General features: G+C 50.4%; 1 protein-coding gene across 6 annotated transcripts in view; it reads right to left on the bottom strand.

The window, feature by feature from the left end:
* RAP1GAP2 (RAP1 GTPase activating protein 2) overlaps nt 1-18,553 on the bottom strand; it is a 201,896-nt gene that overhangs the window by 135,336 nt on the left and 48,007 nt on the right. For 2 of the 6 annotated variants that reach the window (XR_009731268.1, XM_061390693.1), the window contains exon 1: nt 9,153-9,303. The exons of 3 other annotated variants lie outside the window; for them this stretch is intronic. Coding sequence is in view for 2 of the 3 variants with exons in the window: in XM_061390693.1 (XP_061246677.1) it covers nt 9,153-9,259 (107 nt within the window). In the remaining variant the exon portion in view is untranslated. Of the gene's footprint in view, nt 1-9,152; nt 9,318-18,553 lie in introns of those variants that run through there. One more of the 6 variants, XM_061390692.1, reaches the window with a different exon arrangement.

Genomic DNA, 18,553 nt, shown 5'->3' with positions numbered 1-18,553 from the left:
TCCCTAGAAACCAGTGCAGAGTCTGGCACCATCCACCATGGCCGAACTGGGGCTCCCCACTCAGAAATTCTAACTCATGACATGAGTTCCCTTTACCATGGTCAAGGCTACCCCAGGTACCACCCAGATGTAAGGCAATGGGCCGACTCCATAGTAATTATAACTGGACTGTGGAGGAGCCTGAGGGAGCCTGCTGGGGTGCTGGAAAATGCTATATCTGACCCGGGTGGTGTCTACACAGGCAGATAAATATGTGACAAGTCACTGAGCGGTATCTTTAAGACTTGTATGCTCATTGTATGGATGTTACACCTCAGTACATTCATAATAATAGCAGCGGAACGGAATAAGCACTTCTCAGAAGCCAGGCACTGCCTAAGTGCTTATGGGTTCCAGATAACATAATAGTTAAGATCACAGCCTTTGGACTGCAGCAGAAGCAGGTTAAAATCCCCGTTCCTCCACCTCTGATTCTGTCCCCAGCATGATCCTCGACCTCTGAGCCTCTGTCTCTCAGCTAGAAAACAAAGATAATAACTGGTAGAATTGATAGGCACGCACACGAGCCCTCAGCCCAGAGCCTCGCAAACAGTAAGTCTCAAAAGGTGCTAGCCTGTGACAACCATTCAGTCCTCAACGACCCAGATGCTGCAGCATCCATTCTAACATACGAGAAACAGGCTCCCTTCCTCCCTGAGCCACAGGCATGTCAGCACCACCTTCCCCATCTTCCCCTAATCCGCGTACCACCTATTACTGCTCTTAACACTTCTCTTTAAATTAATTCGCAATTTTTTACTTAAACAAACTTACTTTTTTAAAGCATTATGTAAGTGCCGTACACAGAAAACCAGCATCACTTGCCAGAATTTTTTTTTTTTAATAGCTATTAAAACAAAAAATGCTTGTCCACCTGAAATCATCTTGCCTACCTCCTTTATTTTTTATGGATTCCGGAGGCAAATAAACTCCGTTTGTCGGGCAGGTGTGGGGTGGGGTGCGGACCAGGCTGAGGGTGAGGGAGTGCCTCATCTGCTTAAAATGACTGAGAAACTTCCTGAGCCCTTCAGCAGCCCCCGAGCGCACAGAAGTGATTCTCGCTGGTTTAACCAAGCGAGCCTGGCAAGCCCTCTATTTGGCAACATCCTGGTAACCAGCCATCTGTGCACTACACGGGCTCCCAAGAGATAAAGCTACATTTCAAAAAATATATATATTTGCTAATGGAGACTGATTGCTAATTCAGGCGCCCACTGGCCCCTCTTTGGCATGAATGAAGGGACCCCGCTTCTGCCTGTCGGGTAGCAGCTCCAGGACCCGAAATCTAGGAACCCAGAGTCAGGACAGTCCTGGTGTCCCAGTCGCAGCTTCAGGATGGGCTGGACTCAGCCGGGACCCTCCCATTTATGGGTCCCTGAACCACGCAGAGGCAGGAAGGAGTCAGAGGAATAATGTGAAAAATACCCACGTGCAAGTGATCTGGTTCATTTCTCCCCAAAATCTCTTGTGGAAGGAAAGGAACAAGAGGCAAGGGGGGAAATCGCAGACAAGAAAGGAGCTAGCTCCCTGGTGGCCCAGTGGTTGAGACTCCATGCTTCCACTGCAGAGGGCGCAGGTTCCATCCCCGGTCAGGGAAGTTCTGCAGGCTACATGGTATGGCCAAAAAAAGAGAGAGAAAGAAAAGGGACATCTTGAAACCCATCTCAGAGAGCACTACAGTATTAAGAGGACTTCAAGGTAAGAAGCAGTGAGCACATTTCGCCTGAGGGGTCAGTGAGTCTCATGAGCACCCACTCATTCATTCAGTAAATATTTACCGAGCGCTCCTGTTCTCAGCAATGATGTGAAAAAGGCAAAGTCCTTGCTCTCAGACAACTTGCCTTCTAGGGGAGGAGATAGTCAATGAATTGTTTATTACCCATGCTAAATGATATCAGTTAACGGTAAGTGCCACGGAGGAAATAAATCAAGATAAAGTTGTAACGGCTGGAATGAGTTGCTTAGGTTGGATGGTCAGAGGAGTCCCTTTGGAGGGGATGATATCTGAGTTGAGAGCCAGGTGATGAGGAAGCATGGTTAGTGCTGCTGCTGCCAAGTCGCTTCAGTCGTGTCCGACTCTGTGCAACCCCATAGATGGCAGCCCACCAGGCTCCCCCGTTCCTGGGATTCTCCAGGCAAGAACACTGGAGTGGGTTGCCACTTCCTTCTCCAATGCATGAAAGTGAAAAGTGAAAGTGAAGTCGCTCAGTCGTGCCCAACTCTTAGCGACCCCATGGACTGCAGCCCACCAGGCTCCTCCATCCATGGGATTTTCCAGGCAAGAGTACTGGAGTGGGGTGCCATTGCCTTCTCCGCATGGTTAGTGAAGTCACGGTAAATAACATGTGTAAAAGGCCTGGGGTAGAAGCAACCTTGGCATGTTCCAGAAACAGAGAGAAGGCCTTTGCCACTGAAGTACAATGATCACAGTGGGGAGGGGGAACAAGGTCAGAGGTAAGTTCATAGAACCAGGGAGGGGACGTGGACCCAGCTTCAGATTTTAGATTTCATTTCACGTGTAATGGAGGCACTTCCCTGTGGTCCAGTGGTTAAGACTCCATGCTTCTAACAGAAGGGATGCAGGTTCAATCCCTGATCGAGAAACAAAGATCCCACATGCTGCACAGCTCCAAAAATAAATAAAGCCATTAAAAAAAAAACTTTAAAAAATAAAATTTTAAAAATAAAGTATAATGGAAAGCCCATGGAGAGCTTCTTGCAGTAGACAGACTTGATCGTATTTGAGTTTTTTTGTATTGTTTTATATTTGAATTTTTAAAACTCCACTGTGGCAACTGTCAGGAGAAGAGGTAAGGGGGACAAGAAGTGAGGAGACCAATTAGAAGATTAAAATAATGGTTCAAAAGGAATCTAATACACTCATTTACACCTCAAATTCTGTTCCTTAACTCCTCAGACTTGCAATGAGGTTAAAAATGGGAAGCTGGTTAAAGGGAGAGGTTTGTTCTTTAAAGCAACGATAGCAACTGGCTCAAGCATGAGACAAGAAAGGGTGAAGACCAGGCCCTTCCGCAGAGGGCAGGCCCTTCTGCAGAGGACAGGACCAAGTCACCTCCTAAGATGAGAACAAGCGGCCATCTGTTCCGGGGCCTGGGAGCAAACCAGCTCCTGCCTTGCACCCTTTCCAGCCCCGGGACTCTGGGGCTCAAAGGCCAGTGCTCTTGGACACTCCTCAGGCTCAGACTCCACGCAGCTCGAAGGGCTGGCACCAGCTCTCCCATGTGAGAACCCAGGTATCATCCATGACACCAGCCTTCAAACCCTAAGGACAAAGCAATCAGTGACTGCTGATATCACAAAAGCAGACAACTGGACAACTTCACTAGTGTATATGCGTGCTCAGTCACTCAGTCATGTCTGACTCTTTGAGACCCCATGGACTGTAGCCCTCCAGGCTCCTCTGTCCATGGGATTTCCCAGGCAAGAATACTGGAGTGGGTTGCCATTTCCTCCTCCAGGGCATCTTCCCGACCCAGGGATCGAACCTGGTGTCCTACATCTTCTGCACTGGCATGCTGCTTTACCACTGCGCCGCCTGGGAGTCCTTCCACTAGCATAGTGTTAGTCGCTCAGTCATGTCTGACTCTTTGTGACCCCATGGACTGTAGCCCACCGAGTTTCTCTGTCCATGGAATCCTCCAGGCAAGAATACTGGAGTGGGTTGCCATTTCCTTCTCCAGGGGATCTTCCCAACCCAGACATCGAACCCTGGTCTCCTGCACTGCAGGCATATTTTTTACCATCTGAGCCACCAGGGAAGCCCAACTTCCACTAGCATAGTCTCACCAAAAAAAAAAAAAAAAAAATCATACCCAAATCTACTGTAGCCTCTAAAACTAAATACCACTGACACTTACATAGAGGAAAGGAGAACAAGTTAAATGACACCCAGAGACTCCATCCACAAAATCCTGATTGTGGGAAACTCCCCAAGACAAGCAACCCACTTTCTTCGATAAAGAAATTATAAGGAGGAAAGAAAAAAAAAAGAGTTGTAGGAGAAAACTTATAATGAGACGTATCACCAATCACACTGGATTTTGTGAATCTTAACCCCAAAACACTTTAGAAAAACTTTTATGAGGTAAAAAAAAGAAATAATCATCTTTGACTGGGGGGATATGAGACAGTAAATGAACCATAAAATCTAAATAAAAAATAAAACTTTTAAGAGGCAATAAGGGAAATCTGAACACTGACTGAATGTGATATTAAGAAATTATTGTTAACTTAGGGGGTATGATCATTGCTAGTTTTTCAGAAGAATTCTTATCTTTAAGATGCATGAAATATTTAAGAATGAAATGATATAAAGTCTGGGATTTACTTCAAAATAATCTTGCGGGGGAGTGAATTAGTAAATAAATGAAATAAGATTGGCCATGAGTTGATAAAAGCTGAAACTGGGTATTGTATTAGACCATTCTCTCCAATTTTGTGCATGCTTTAAAAGTTTCACAATAAAAAGCTGGGTTTTTTTTAAGCCAAGGATGAGATTTTTCTAATAACCTACACAGGATTAATCCTCTGTACATTACGTCCCACCATGGAGGGATCAGGTTCGTTAGAGTCACTGTTCTGCCCCACAGAGCCTGCCATGAGTGACTTGCTGAATGATGAGTGAATTTATATTTTCCTCCTTGTAAACCCCATGGTGAGAGTTGTCCCAAAATAACTACCCCCTGTAAGATGTGGATTTTTCTTTCATTTATGCTAAATGACCTCTCTTCAGTTCAGAATGTCACACCTGCAGCCACACGGACTTTATCCACACATTTCAGAAGGTAAATATTTTGATTATGTTCCCCTGTTTCGAACCAACTGCCAAAGATGCCCGTTGCCCCTGAGTCAATTCTTAGGCAGGTTGATAAGAAGTCCAGAGTCCCCAAGGAGGAGGAGAAAGGGGTCTGAGGCTCTCAAGGAGGAGAAAAGGGCAAATATTTTTTTCTACATTGCCTTGTCTTAGTCAATATAACAATGTATCTTGCTCAAGGATATGTTTCTCCTTAACAAGAACCCTCTGACTAATCTTGTTATCTTAAAACTTGTATACTGTGGGAGTGGGTCTGGTCAGACCTTTCTATTGTTAGTTCTAATCTTGTTAATTTAAGATATATGTTGTGGGAGTGGGTCTGATGAAAGTATATAAAGCCTCCTGGTGGCTCAAACAGTAAAGCATCTGCCTGCAATGTGGGAGACCCAGGTTCAATCCCTGGGTTGGGAAGATCTCCTGGAGAAGGAAATGGCAACCCACTCCAGTACTCTTGCCTGGAAAATCCCATGGATGGAGGAGCCTGGTAGGCTACAGTCCATGGGGTCACAAAGAGTCGGACACGACTGAGCAACTTCACTTCACTTCACAAGACTAGCAAGGGGGACACTCTCCGTCCCCCTTCTGATGTCTATGTCAGAAGCTTTCTCTGCCCCTTTCCATACTTTGATACTGCTACACAAAAACTCTTGAGTGATCGAGCCTGGTCCCTGGTCCCAAAGCTGCATCTTCTTCTTCGGAGATCACAAAACTGACACTGTACACCATAAGCTATCACCCCTTCAGAGGGCACCACCCGCCTCATCACCCACTTCTATGATTACTGAAGCCATTCTCTGGATCTTACCCCGCTCTGCCACATCTATATGCTTTGAAAATCAGAGCACTCTAAAGCAGCTCTCCAGGGACTTCCCTGGTGATCCGGTGGCTAAGACTCTGTGTTCCCAATGCAAGGGGTCCAGGTTTGATCCCCGGTCAGGGAACGAGATCCCATATGGAGCAACTAAAAGATCTTGAATGTCGAAACTAAGACCCAGAGCAGCCAAGTAAAGAAAGAAAGAAAAGAAAAGAAAAAGGTGCTCTCCACTACAGGGGCTTCCAAATTGCCATCACCAAGGAAGGCTTTGTTCAGGTGCCTCCTTGGAACCACATTCAAATTCAATCCCCTCTCAAATACAACATTGTTTCCATAAGATCACAGGTGCTAGAATTCCTGGAAGATGGTAGGAAAGAAGCAGGACCTCCAGGTTGTCCCAAATCTCCCACAGAGCCATCAGATCAAGGCTGGTGAGCCCCACTCCCATTTCTCCAGGAGGCAATCTGAGGCTGGCGCTTCTGGTATAGTTCTCAGCACCTACCAAGAGTGTCTGGAAGTCTCCTGCTTCTGCGCCCGTATGGATTACCAATGTTGTAACCACTCTGCCTGGCATACCTCCCTCCCCCTCCCAAACAATATTTCCAAATGGCCTGGGGAGGGCAGGAAGATGAAGGACCACTGGGCCATTACTACAAGACACACAGTACCTTCCATCCCTCATGGCCAACAGCCAGGAGTATTATCTGCACAGGCCTGTCAATTAGAGGTGCTGGGAAGATCGATGGGTGAATCAAGCCTTCTGGGATGGATGACAAGGGGACCTGAATCTGACCTGACCCTGTGATGAGATGGGGGAGGAAGGAGGAACTCGGCAAATTTCACACTCAGCATGGAGCTTAGGAAGTGCTTAAGAGAGGCTGGCAGCTGCAGCCTGCTCCAGGGCCCCCATGGCCAGTGCCTGCAGAGTAAGGGTCAATCGTGTGCACTGATTTCAGACACTCAGAGACAAAGAAACTCCAGATAACAAAGAGCAAGGGAAGTAAAGGTCGTTCAGCACAAGCATGAAAGCAAGCCCTCTCTCTCCTTGGCAGGTTAAATCCATGGCCAGAGCCATCAGCATAGCAGGAGCAACAGAAAAACAGGACAAAGGCAGAGGCTGAGAGGGTCACCACTGTCTGCCTGCATTGCAGGGAAAAGCACAGAACAGCCAGGAGGAAACACAAGTACCAGGAGCCTGGGGCATCCTCACCTGGGCCAATCCCTTCCTGTTCCCTGTCCAAGTCCTGCCCTGTGCCTCACTGCAGCCCCCCAAGCCCACACCCACCTGGCTGCCTTCTCAGTCCACACACAGCTGGTCTGGACCACTGGTGGGGCTGTCACCACCTGCCATCTTACCGTGGTTTCCAGGACATGGGCGCAGAGAGAGGAGAATGGGAGCGATCTGCTGAAATCCCTCCATCCTCATGCAGTACTTCCTATCAGATGCATCATGACCCACATCATCTCCCTTGAGCCTTGCATGCCTTTTGTGGGGATGCAGAAACTGAGGCTCAGAGAGATGAACTCCATCATGTCATGGTCAAGAGAGGAGGGGGGACTAGAGCTTCTGGGCCTCTGCCACACATCCACGTTCAACACTCAGAGACAGGAGCGATTCTCAACTAGCTGCCTTTCCATGGAGCATGCCTCCCTTCTCATCCCTCAAAACAGGTCCAGGTTGTCTTGGAGCAGCCACCCTGTATCTTTCTGACTGTAAAGGGCTGGCTTGCTCATCTGTACATATAAAATGCCAAAGAGCAGGGAATGGATGAGAATCAAAGTCTAGGGGAGAATGGGGACCAGACCTGGAGCCCTGAGGTCCTGAGTCCCTCTGGCAGCTTTTTCTGCTAGACAAGTGCGTCCTGAGCATCATTCATTCCTAGATCACCTGCAGAATTTGTGCTATGTTCTACACCATCTGTACCATTTCTACTAAATAGACTCATTCTTGTGACTTGATTCGGCTAATTTAAAGTGATGCTTCATATCACCACTGCAAGAGAGAACATCAGTACCACTGGCCATAGCCAGGACAGAATCCTAAAAATAAACCCTACAAAAACAACCTAAGTTGCAGGCAGGCACTGTTCCCCCACTTAAAGGCCCTGAGCCAGAGGTCTGCTCTCTCTTTGTTATAAGTGGGAGATTAGCAAGTGTTTAAAAGGTGTTAAAGTCAGACTAGCACCAACCTGAAACTTGCCCCTTGAAGAAATCACAAGGATTAGCAGAGAACTGAAAAGGGAAGAACTTTCTCACTAGGTGACTCAATGCTATTTCATGCTTAACCACCTTCAGTTACTTCACTGGAGATTCATCCCAGGCTGTGGGAAACACTGAATTACATTATAGGAAGGGGGACGAGAGGGACAGAAGACAGCCAGACTGTAGGGGGCAACCCATGCCGGTTGTTCCAAGTGCTCCACTTCACTGCCCACCACCTCCCCCAGGCACACCCAACTTCTGGGTGAGCCCAGGGGCCACCAGTCACAACCCAGGTATTCTCTGGCTCCATTGTCCTTGTCTGAGCCCTTGATCAACGTAGAATGCAGCACTAACTCTGAACGTCTCTGGAAATTAGAATACAGCAGGGCCACCAGTCTGCCCCACACCCCCACCACATGTCTGTGGACAGTCAACTCTAATGACCCCCAGTTGCTGGCAGACTTTGGGCTCATGTACCCTATAGAGGACAGAGGCTCTGCCAGCCTGTATGGCCAGCTCCCTGGGGTTTTGTGGGTCCAGGAAGGTGCCTCCAAAGCTCCTTTGCCCATCCCAAACCCCACATCTCTCACCCCCACAGGCCCTCCAGCCTATCTCTGAAACAGCCTGGGAGAACGATTTTCAACATTCAGGAGCAAACACGAGGGTAAACCCAAGAATGGTGAAAGACAGAGAAACCCAAAGACAGAGAGACACGGAGGCGGGGGTGGAGGTGATAGACAACCTCCAAACTTGCTCCTGGCCTGACGGCATCGTGCACGAAGCTAGCAGATCCCAACCTGGCCGGCCCCTCGCGGGCTCAGCCAAGTTGCAGAGAAGCAAATGGCATCTCCAGCGCATTGGGCCACTCGGGTCGGGGCCTGAGCCAGGGACGGTCGCCCGGGTCGATTCAATGGTACCCGCGCTGCAGGCTTTGGGAAGGACGCCGCGCTAGGCAAATTCGAGGAGTGGGGGTGAAGGATCTGGTGCCCCTCTGTGGGGGATGGAGTCCGAATGATCCTCCCGGCCGCGCTCACCCACCGTTCCCCCCATCCCCGATTCAGCCAATGCCCTGCCTGGGCTTTTTCCCATAACAGCCAGTGTCGGGGCTAAGCTCCGAACTCGCTCGCCCGACGGCGCCCAGAGTGGAGGCTTTCTCCCATCCAGCTCGGAGCCAAATGCTCTCTTGGAAAAGTCCACCCCAAAGAAAACGGGGATTGAGCCCGAAAGCGGCGGGAAGAGGGAGGTGGCGCCGCCAGGCGTTACCTTTTCTCTTTACTCTGCTTTCGGGATTTGTGCAGGAGTCCGATGAGCACCACGGCGGCGCGGATCCCAGCCTTTCGGCAATGCATCCTGCCCGCCGGCTGGGACATGGCGAGGCCGCCGGCAGTGCCCGGCCGCGCCCTCGCCCGCCCGCCGCGCGCCCCCGCCGGCCCGGCTCCGCGCGCTCCGCGACGCCCGCTCCCGGCCCCTGCGCCGGCGCCCGGGTCCCCGGCCGCTCGCCTCGCATGGGCCCCGCCCCGCCTAGGTGCACCCCGGGGGTCAGGTGACCGGGCGCTCACTTCCCGGCGACCTTCAGCGTCTCCTCGGGCCCCGCCGGGCGGCCGGTGCCCGCTCCCCCAGCGTGGGCATTTCCAAGGCTCGCTCGGGGCGCGGCCCGGACGGGCGGCTCCGGGACTCCGGCTCCGACGCGCCGCCCGCGCCCCGGACGCCGCCCCGACCCCGCCTCTCTGGCCCCGGCCCGGGGCGCCCCGGGTGCGGGCGGTAAGGGCGGCCCAGCCGCCCCGCAGGGAGGCGACCGGCTCGCGCTCAGCGCTCGCGGGGCTCGGCGCCGGGGTTCGCTCTCTGCCCTGCGCCCTGGCCCCTTCCCGTCCTGCCGGGCGGCCGGGCCCCAGGGCTCCCTCGCCTTTCCTCGGTCCCCTCCTCTGCGCTCCGCGTCGCCCGCCCCCGCTGGCCCGGCCCCGGGCTCCCTCCCCAGGCAAAGGCGGCTGACGCTCTCTCCCAGCCCGGCCCGCCGGGATACTTCTCCGATGCTGTCACTGTCTTTAAAACAGAGGGAGAAAAACATGCACCGAGAGGAAACCGCGCGTCCTCAGTCCAAGCGAAACTGCCTCCGCGCGCGGGCACCGCCGCGGGCCTCCCCCACCCGATTCAGGCTGCCTGGCGGTGAGAAGCGCATCCCGCGCCCAGCGCGCGGCGCCCGCCCTCCCGGGCCGGGGCTCCCTGGCGCTTTGACTCGACTGGATGCTAACTCTCACCTTTCCCCAAATCTGGGAAGGGCTCGTCGTGCTGGGGCTGAGGGATCTACTACAGAGTCAGCGTCTATGTGGGCTGGGCTCAGTCCCCTCGGTTAACATTTGTTCTCCCGACCCTGGGAGTTTGACACAACATAGGGTCCAAGATCGATTTCCCGGCTGTTACACCCGCACCTCGCGTCCCAGGTTGCCAGGGAGATGCAAGTTGAGGGAGGGGGCACCCTATTCCACCAGCAGCCAGGGCCCCAGCACCAGCCGCATGCACCCTGCCTGCATTCTTCCCACATCGCGTCCATGCTTCATCTTCCCTTCAGAATGCAAAAGGAAGATCATGCCAGGCCGTGGGAAAAGGGCTCTGGCCGGGTCCCTACTGTGGGGAGCAAGGTGCTCCTAAGCCCCACTCATTCTCTTCCATTTGCTGCCAGGAAGCCTCACCCCCTCTCAGCACCCCAACTCCCCCCACCCTCTGCCTAACTACTGGCTTGGCTTTTCCTTCCACCACCCCCAGGGAAGGGAATGGGTAGAGAGCTGGAGGGAATTAAAACAAGGCAATTAGTCCATCTTGGGGAAACAGCCCTTTTGGGGCCAAAGAGGTCCCACAGGCAATTTGCCTTGGTTTTTTTTGTTTGTTTGTTTTGTTTAAAATACAGTCTGCTGTTCAAGCAAGCAGAGAAAAGCCAGACAGGAAAGGGACTTTGCTGGAGAGGGGACCAGGGTGGTGAATGGTTCAAGGGCCTGTGGCCTCAACCCCACCTCTCCAGTGGGCACAGCTTCTTGCTGGCATTGGAATGGGGGCAGGGGAGGGAGCACCAGAGGGATGCCAAATTGTGCCTGGGTTATTTATGAAGCGTCCATTAGCCATGGCCTCAGCCCCCTGAGCCTGGCTGGGTGGTGGGAGATCACAGATATAGCCATGGCCATCTATTTATAGCCAGAAAACAGTGCCCCAGGCCCCACCCCTGGGACTGCAGCTAGCCGGGCTGCAAGGACTACACAAGTTAAGTGACCTGAGAATCAGTCTGGAAGAAGGATGGGTAAATGAGTACGTCCTCAGTGGGCAAGGGGGCAGAGCCCCAGCACTAGAGCCCAGGGCTTCTCCAGCCTTTGCCATTCACAGAACCTCTCCATAGTCAGGAGGGTGCTGGGGGCACTGGCCGTAGGTCCAGGCCAGCATAGGATGTATTTTATCCACACACAGGGGCAGAGTACATCTCAGTGCAAAACCTGACCCCCTTCCAGGTGGGTGACTATGAATGGCTCCCACCTGCACCCCACTGCCTGGGAGGTATTTTAGGTCAAGTGCATCAGTGGGAAACAGGACACTGGGATGAAAGTGAAAAATCTTTCCACTGAGGAGGTAACTTTATTCATTGCCATTCTGGGGTTCCAGGCCCTCTCAACTCATCTATAACTTCAATGTTTCCAGCCCCAGTGTGGCTGAAAATATAAGGTTGTCCCCAAAAGATCTGATCTGATTCCTAGTGCCCTAAGATGTAGACGTTTCCTGGGGATGGAGAGTCCTACCTTTTGCCCACGCCCCACACAGGAAACACGGAAACATTTGAAAACACCAAATCCATCAAAAGCAGAGAAGGTAATGGCCATTTGCTAGATGGGCCCATCCCACCAGCAATTAGGAAATAACTAGGGTGCATCCAGCTTTGTGCAGGAGACTCGGGTAAGAGAACGTTAAGACCACCCTCGCTAAAACAAATGGGGCTAGCACACATGAAACCACAAAACCATCCCATTCCCAGCTGGCTTATCCACTGTGACCCAGCCACTGTTCCCCCAAATCAGGCCATTCGCATGCCACCTTCACAATTTTTTGTCTTAATACCATACTACTCAGTTATTTACTTATTATTTTGCTTTAAGTCCACTCATTTCTTAACTCACTTGCCATTCACCCCATAAAAACAAATACAAATTTATTAAATCCAAGCTCAATACCATTGGCTGGTGAAGGTTTGGCACCTGAAGTACCTTCGTTAAAAGACAAGCGTTAGATGTTAGCTACACGCTTGTGCGAAATGAAGACCCTGTCCTTGAAGAAATCACAAAGTTTGAAAGAGAATTAAAAGAGAACAATTTTTCAGATGGGTAACTCAAAGGCCCTCTAGGGCCACATCCATGGGGCACTTTGGGGTGGACCGAGAAGGCTGGACACTTCCAGACTACAGGGAATGAGGTCAGTGAGGACAGAAGTGGTCAGACAAGGGGTCTCCTCCCAGATCCCAAGTCATTTAGCAGCAGTTTATCAGTAGAGGTGTCCCAGCTCACAGGACCTCCAAGGTCTGTTCCAGACCCCCACCTGTTTCCAGTCCACAGTCCCTGAGAACAAAGTGCCAGGAGGCTGCCAGTTTGAGTCTCTGCCCCTAATCCAGGGAAACCCAAATGCTGCGGGGGCGCCTGGATGGGAGCTGGAGATGAGGAGGGGATGGGGGAGTTAATCATGAACAGAGGGCAGACAGCTGCACAGCCCCATTCCTAAGGGGCCAGTGGGGTGAGGCAGACAGACACGCATGCTTGGTCCTGAAGAAAAGAGCCTTCTGTGCCTAGGAAGCCGCTCCACGAGACACATCCGTGTGAAACCGGGACTCAGCCCCGCTGCCAGCGTCTAGGTCTGAGAGAGCCCAAAGCAAGAGCTCCCTCCCCGCCCCACCCTACCTCCACTACTCTCCAGAAGGATCGCAGCCCTTCTTGGCTAGGATCGTGGGTAGATGTGGGGCAACCGGGGCTGCGGAGCCACACGGGGTGGGGCCTTTTACGGAAACCAGCTTTTTTTAGATGTCTTGCTTGTCCCCTTCTGCAGGGGACAGTGTGCCCAACCATTACACCAACTTTGGAGCAATTCAAGAGTTAAAACCATACAATATTAGATCTGCTCAGGACGGGTCAGAACCCCTCACGCTCTTATGCCTTTGAGGGTACACTCACACACACACCAGCTCCAGCTCAGAGAAATCACTCAGAAGCCCCCCAACCCCAACCACATGTCTCCTTTCGGCAGCGCACTCACACCTGGGCTTGCAAAGAACCAGACTGACATTCATTCGTGGCAGGTACGTCAGCGCCCCCTGCTGGACCACGTTACTATTGCGTCTCTGGGACATCACCAAATGAGCAGAAGAGCGGGGAGGAGGGGCGGAGAGAAAGGGGAGAGGGAAAAGGGAGGGAAGGGAAAGATTGGGAAGGTCATTTGAGGTGGGGAAGCAGTTTCTATTTTGAAAAGAGAGAGAGAGATGCAAGAGAGATCTTCGCCAACACGTTGACTCTCCTCCCAGCTCCTAACCTCCCCTGTCTCAGAACTCACAACCAGCCCCCCAAAGGGGTCCATCCCACAACAGGGTCCTTCGGTAACAGCAACAGGCCATGCCCATGCTGGGCACAGGAGCCAAGTCTGGGAACCGCAGCGCAGCCTACCTCCCCGGAGCCACACACATCCCACCGAACAGGGGATCTGCCGAGAAACTGGCTCAGATTCTGGAAACGGATCTCAGTGACTTGTGTGGCATTTCCGAGCTCTAGGCAGAGGAAACCAAGCCCGAGGAAACCCACAGATCCCACTCAGCGGCAGGCATCCAACCCTTGGGCCACACATCATTTGGTATCCAGAGCCTGCAATGGACAACGTCCATCAGAACTCTGCTGATTTCCTCTTCAGGAATTACAAAAGGGGGGTGGGGCGGTAGGCGGAAGAAGAAAGGAGTTTTTCATCTTTTTTGGGGTTTCTGAAGGTATTTAAAACATTTATTTTTGGTTTATTTACAGAAGTTTTTTAAGAGGGATCCTGGAACCCAGTTTGTTTATTTATGTGGTTGTGTTAGGTCTTAGTCACTCTGCGTGGGCTCTGTTGTTGTGGCCGGGGTTCAGTAGTTGCCCTGTGGCATGTGAGATCTTAGCTCCCTGGCCAGGGGTTGAACCTGTGTCCGCAGCACTGGGAGGTGGGCTCTCAACCACTGGACCACCAGGGACGCCCCTATTTATGGCATTTTGAATCGATGAATCTAAGCATGTCTACGCTGCTGCTGCTAAGTCGCGTCAGTCGTGTCCGACTCTGTGCGACCCCATAGATGGCAGCCCACCAGGCTCCCCCGTCCCTGGGATTCTCCAGGCAAGAACACTGGAGTGGGTTGTCATTTCCTTCTCCAATGCACGAAAGTGAAAAGTGAAAGTGAAGTCGCTCAGTCGTGTCTGACTCTTCGCGACCCCATGGACGGTAGCCCACCAGGCTCCTCCGTCCATGGGATTTTCCAGGCAAGAAAGCATGTCTATAGCATGACTATAATTTTTCCCACAGTAGAAACATTCGAAAGGATTCTTCCATGTGTGAAATTCCTGATGAACAGAAAGACGTAGATTTTGCATGGAGGCTGCCCGGGGTCACTTTGGAGAACTGGGAGCAGATGAGGGTGGGTGGCCTGCAGCACAGTCATCTCACACCCAGGGTCCCCCGGCAGTCCCCACCTCACTGCTTAGCAAATCCTGCCAACTTACTGCTACCACTGGAGCCACTTCCAAATGCTAGGCTTTCTGGGCTGAGTGGAAAAGTGAGGAAAGCTGTCTTTCCATAATATTAGCAACATTGCTTAGCAACAACTTTCAAAGCAAGAACCGGCAGACTCTCCAAAAACCTATTCTGTTTGGCTCTACAAAGAACACACTGGTTTCTTATACATGTGTTATTTATATACCGTTCTGTATAGTCAGTAATGCCTTCTGTGTCTGGCTTCCTCAGGAGAGGACGTACTACACCTAAGTGAGAATTCCAGACAACAGAGCTTTGAGTAGCAAAACTTTCCTTTGCTTGCTGGCTTGCTTTTACTGTAGTGACCTTGGCTAGAAATTTCTGTAAGACGTCTTACATATTTTTGCCCACTTCAAATACAGGTTTAACAGAATCTTTTCTGGGTGACTCGGAGCCATCATTATCAATATCACCCACTGTACTTGAGCTAAAACTGTTATGAACAACAGGTCATTGAGATGAGGACCCATTTGTTTCTAGACTTAATAACTTCAATCAGCTGTGATGGAAAGATACCACAGTGAGGGAATAAAACTAAAAGATCCTGCAGTTAGACAAACCAGAGCTCAAATCCTGATTTCAGCTTTTACTGTCTTTGTGGCTGTGGGCTAGAAATTTAACCTGAGCCTCAGTTTGATCATCTGTAAAATGGGAATAACAACAGTGTGTTGCTCCTAGGGTTCTTCCAAGGATTCATTGAACATGTGTGGTCCACATAAAGACTTGTATGAAAATGTTCATGGTGGTTTTATTCAAAATAGACAGTCCAAGGACCTTCCTGGTGGTCCAGTGGTTCGGCCATGCTCTCACTGCCGAGGGCCAGGTTCTATCCCTGGCAGAGGAATTAGGATCCCACAAGCCACAAGGCATGTTCCAAAAAAAGAAAAAGTTCTTAGTAGGGGGAAAAGGTTAATAGTGTTTATCTCTAGAATTATGATGATTTTTATTGTTGTCTTTGCACTTCTTCTATTTATAATTAAATGATCAGTTTTTATTACTACATGAACTGCATGTTCAGGTTAATAGGATTTATCTCTAGAATTATGATGACTTTTATTGTCTTTGCATTTTCTTCTATTTATAAATATAACTACGTTAGTTTTAATAAGTTAACGGATGTTATAATCAGTTAAAGGAGAATGCATGAAAAGCACTTCACAGGTACTCTTCAAGTGGCCTTTATCACTGTGCTATTTTGAGTGATGGCTCATTGTGACTGCTCCCTGGGAAACCAAATACAGATGTTGTTTAGTCACTCAGCTGTGTCCAACTCTTTTGCGACCCCTTGGACTATGGCCCGCCAGGCTGCTCTGTCCATGGGATTTCCCAGGCAAGAATATTGGAGGGGGTTGCCATTTCCTTCTCCAGAGGATCTTCCCAACCCAGGGATCGAACCAGCATCTCCTGCTTGGCAGGCGGATTCTTTTACCACTGAGTCACCTGGGGAGCCCTAAATACAGGCATACCTGGAAGACACGGCAGGTTCAGCTCCAGACCAGTGCAAGAAAGCAAGTAGCACAAGGAAATGATCTGTACCAATTTTTTTGTTTTCTCTAGTGCATATCAAATTTTTTACACCATACTGTAGTCTAAGTGTGCAGTAGCATTGTGTCTAAAAACAAGTGCACATACTTTAATTAAAAATCACTTTATTGCTAAAAAAAGCTATCATCTGATAATGCAAGGTTGCCACAAACTTTCAATTTTTTTTTTTAAATAAAATGCAATATCTAAGAAACGCAAGAAAGCAAAGTGCAGTAAAATGAGGTTGGCTTGTAACTTAGCTTGTCAAAAATGAGGGCAAGCATCGTGGGTACCAGCAAGCAGGTGAGTATTCACTTAACAGACACACAGATCTTACACATCCTGAACAGAATACAATGAGGCCCCCAAGATGGCTGTTCTTGTGCTCTCTGTACATCCCCTGCTCAACCAGCCCCTGCTTCACCTACAGCCCACTCATATGACTGACCTTCCTAACAGTAAATGCCTATATACCCGTCCTTGGCCCCAGCTAATGATTGTACAATAGCTTATCAAAGGGGGTGATGGGTGTGCTCCTCTGCCGGTTTCCCTGGTAACTGATGAGCCAACCAGACATCACTTCCCCCTCTTACTGCCATCCTGTCCTGCACTCATCTGCTTCACACAGGGAGGTGTCACTCCAGGACCTTGATCCAAACATGTAGGATCCCCTTGTCTATTAAACTATTTATGTCTGTCCCGCTGACTCTGGGCTCCTTCTTCCATCTCAAAGCTGGGCAAGTACAAGGCTTGTAGGCCTGTGGGGTACAGCCCAACAGTGTGTGTGTGTGTGTGTGTGTGTGTGTGTACCAAGCAGAACACGAAGATCACATTGTGTAGACTGCAGATCACACATAAGCCTGGTCAACCAGAAAATTCATAGGTTGTGGCCCCATTGACCCATTTCCTTATAGATTCTATTTTTCTTCCCTGTTGTCTGAACTCATCTCCTGCTTCTGTGGGTCCCGGAAGAACCCTGGGTTGGATACTCCTTTCTAGAGGGAAACTGCCCCTATCGGCTGTAATCAAACAGTTTCTACCTAACCCCAACTGGAGTTTGCTTCACAATGGCCTCTGGACACTAAAGCATTAATGTGTTAACTGCTGTTTCCCTCTGTGACTTTAAGTCCCGTTAGCCTTAAAGACAGACACAAAGCTTATCTTCCATGTAGACAGATTCCCTGAGCCTCGCGCAGCTGGGGACTAAGCCTTGAGCCTCCCGGTGAGTGGCTATGAGTCTGCAATTTGCACATTTTTCTGCTTTCTGGGGCCTTTCTGCTCTTTCCGTCAGGAAAGTTCTTCCAGCTGTCTAGCCTGCATCACTCCTGCTGTACTAAGCTCTTCTGGCGAATAACTGCCTCCATCCTGAGGGAACACCCCAATTAGTGCCCACTATCTTACCCCTCCTCCAAGTCCCAAAGCACTGCACAAACTGCACCAGCCATTTCCCTTTCTCCCCAAGGCTCCAAATTTCCATCCATTTCCCCCCCTGCCCTGCCCCCCTCACTCAGTCATGAGGCTGCGTGGGTCACAGCTAATAACTAAAGGACCAAAGTTTCTTCCTTATTTTCTTCTTCTTAATGCATGAGAGCAGGTTCAAGGTTACGGGGAGCTGGGCTCAGTGGCCAGCTGTATGTGAACACCATCCATCAAACCTGTCATGCAAAGGACATGTACGAGGATGCTGTAAGGCCGTCTCCAGGCAAGACAGGCAGTGACCTTCAGGAGGGTCCCTTCTTGGAGAACCTGGAGCAGAAACAATCAACCCATCCAGTCTGTGAGGCAGTGGGATGTGTGGGAAATAGGGTAGGAGGAGCAACTGGCAGTGTAATCCCCAATGATCCAATGTGGAAATTAACCTCATCAGCTATTGATCTGTCCCACATGTCCCCTCCCCAGTGGCCAAGGCCATCCTTGACCACTCACCTGGAGTACAGCCCTTAGCTACTCTGCACCTAGCCCTTGGTTTGTTTCCTTTGCGGTAATTATTCCAACTTAACGAGGGGTTTTGAGGAGGTTTTACTGACTTGTCTGTTGGCTGGTTTTTTGGTCTCTTTGCCCCAGTGGACTGTAAACTCCATAAGGGCAGACACCGTACCTATCTTAGAGGTCATCACCTCCTCCTCTATATCCTGCACCCAGAATACCATCTAATATACTCTAACCCTCAATAAATATTGTTGGAAGTGAGGAAGGAGAGGAGGAGGACAGAAAGAGAGGGGCAACTCCCACTAGGAGGACCATGTTCCTAGAGTCAAGCTGGACTGGCCGGAGGGGAGGGCAGAGCATTGCTGTCCCAGAGATGAAGACCCACTCTCTGCCTTCTCATAGGTGCAAAAATTCAGGTAATGTGGCTA

This window comes from Bos javanicus, chromosome 19 (genome assembly GCF_032452875.1).
Source record: "Bos javanicus breed banteng chromosome 19, ARS-OSU_banteng_1.0, whole genome shotgun sequence".
NCBI classification, from domain to species: Eukaryota; Metazoa; Chordata; class Mammalia; order Artiodactyla; family Bovidae; genus Bos; species Bos javanicus.
Note: the sequence above shows the minus strand (reverse complement) of the source record. Positions and strands in the feature narration are given on the sequence as shown.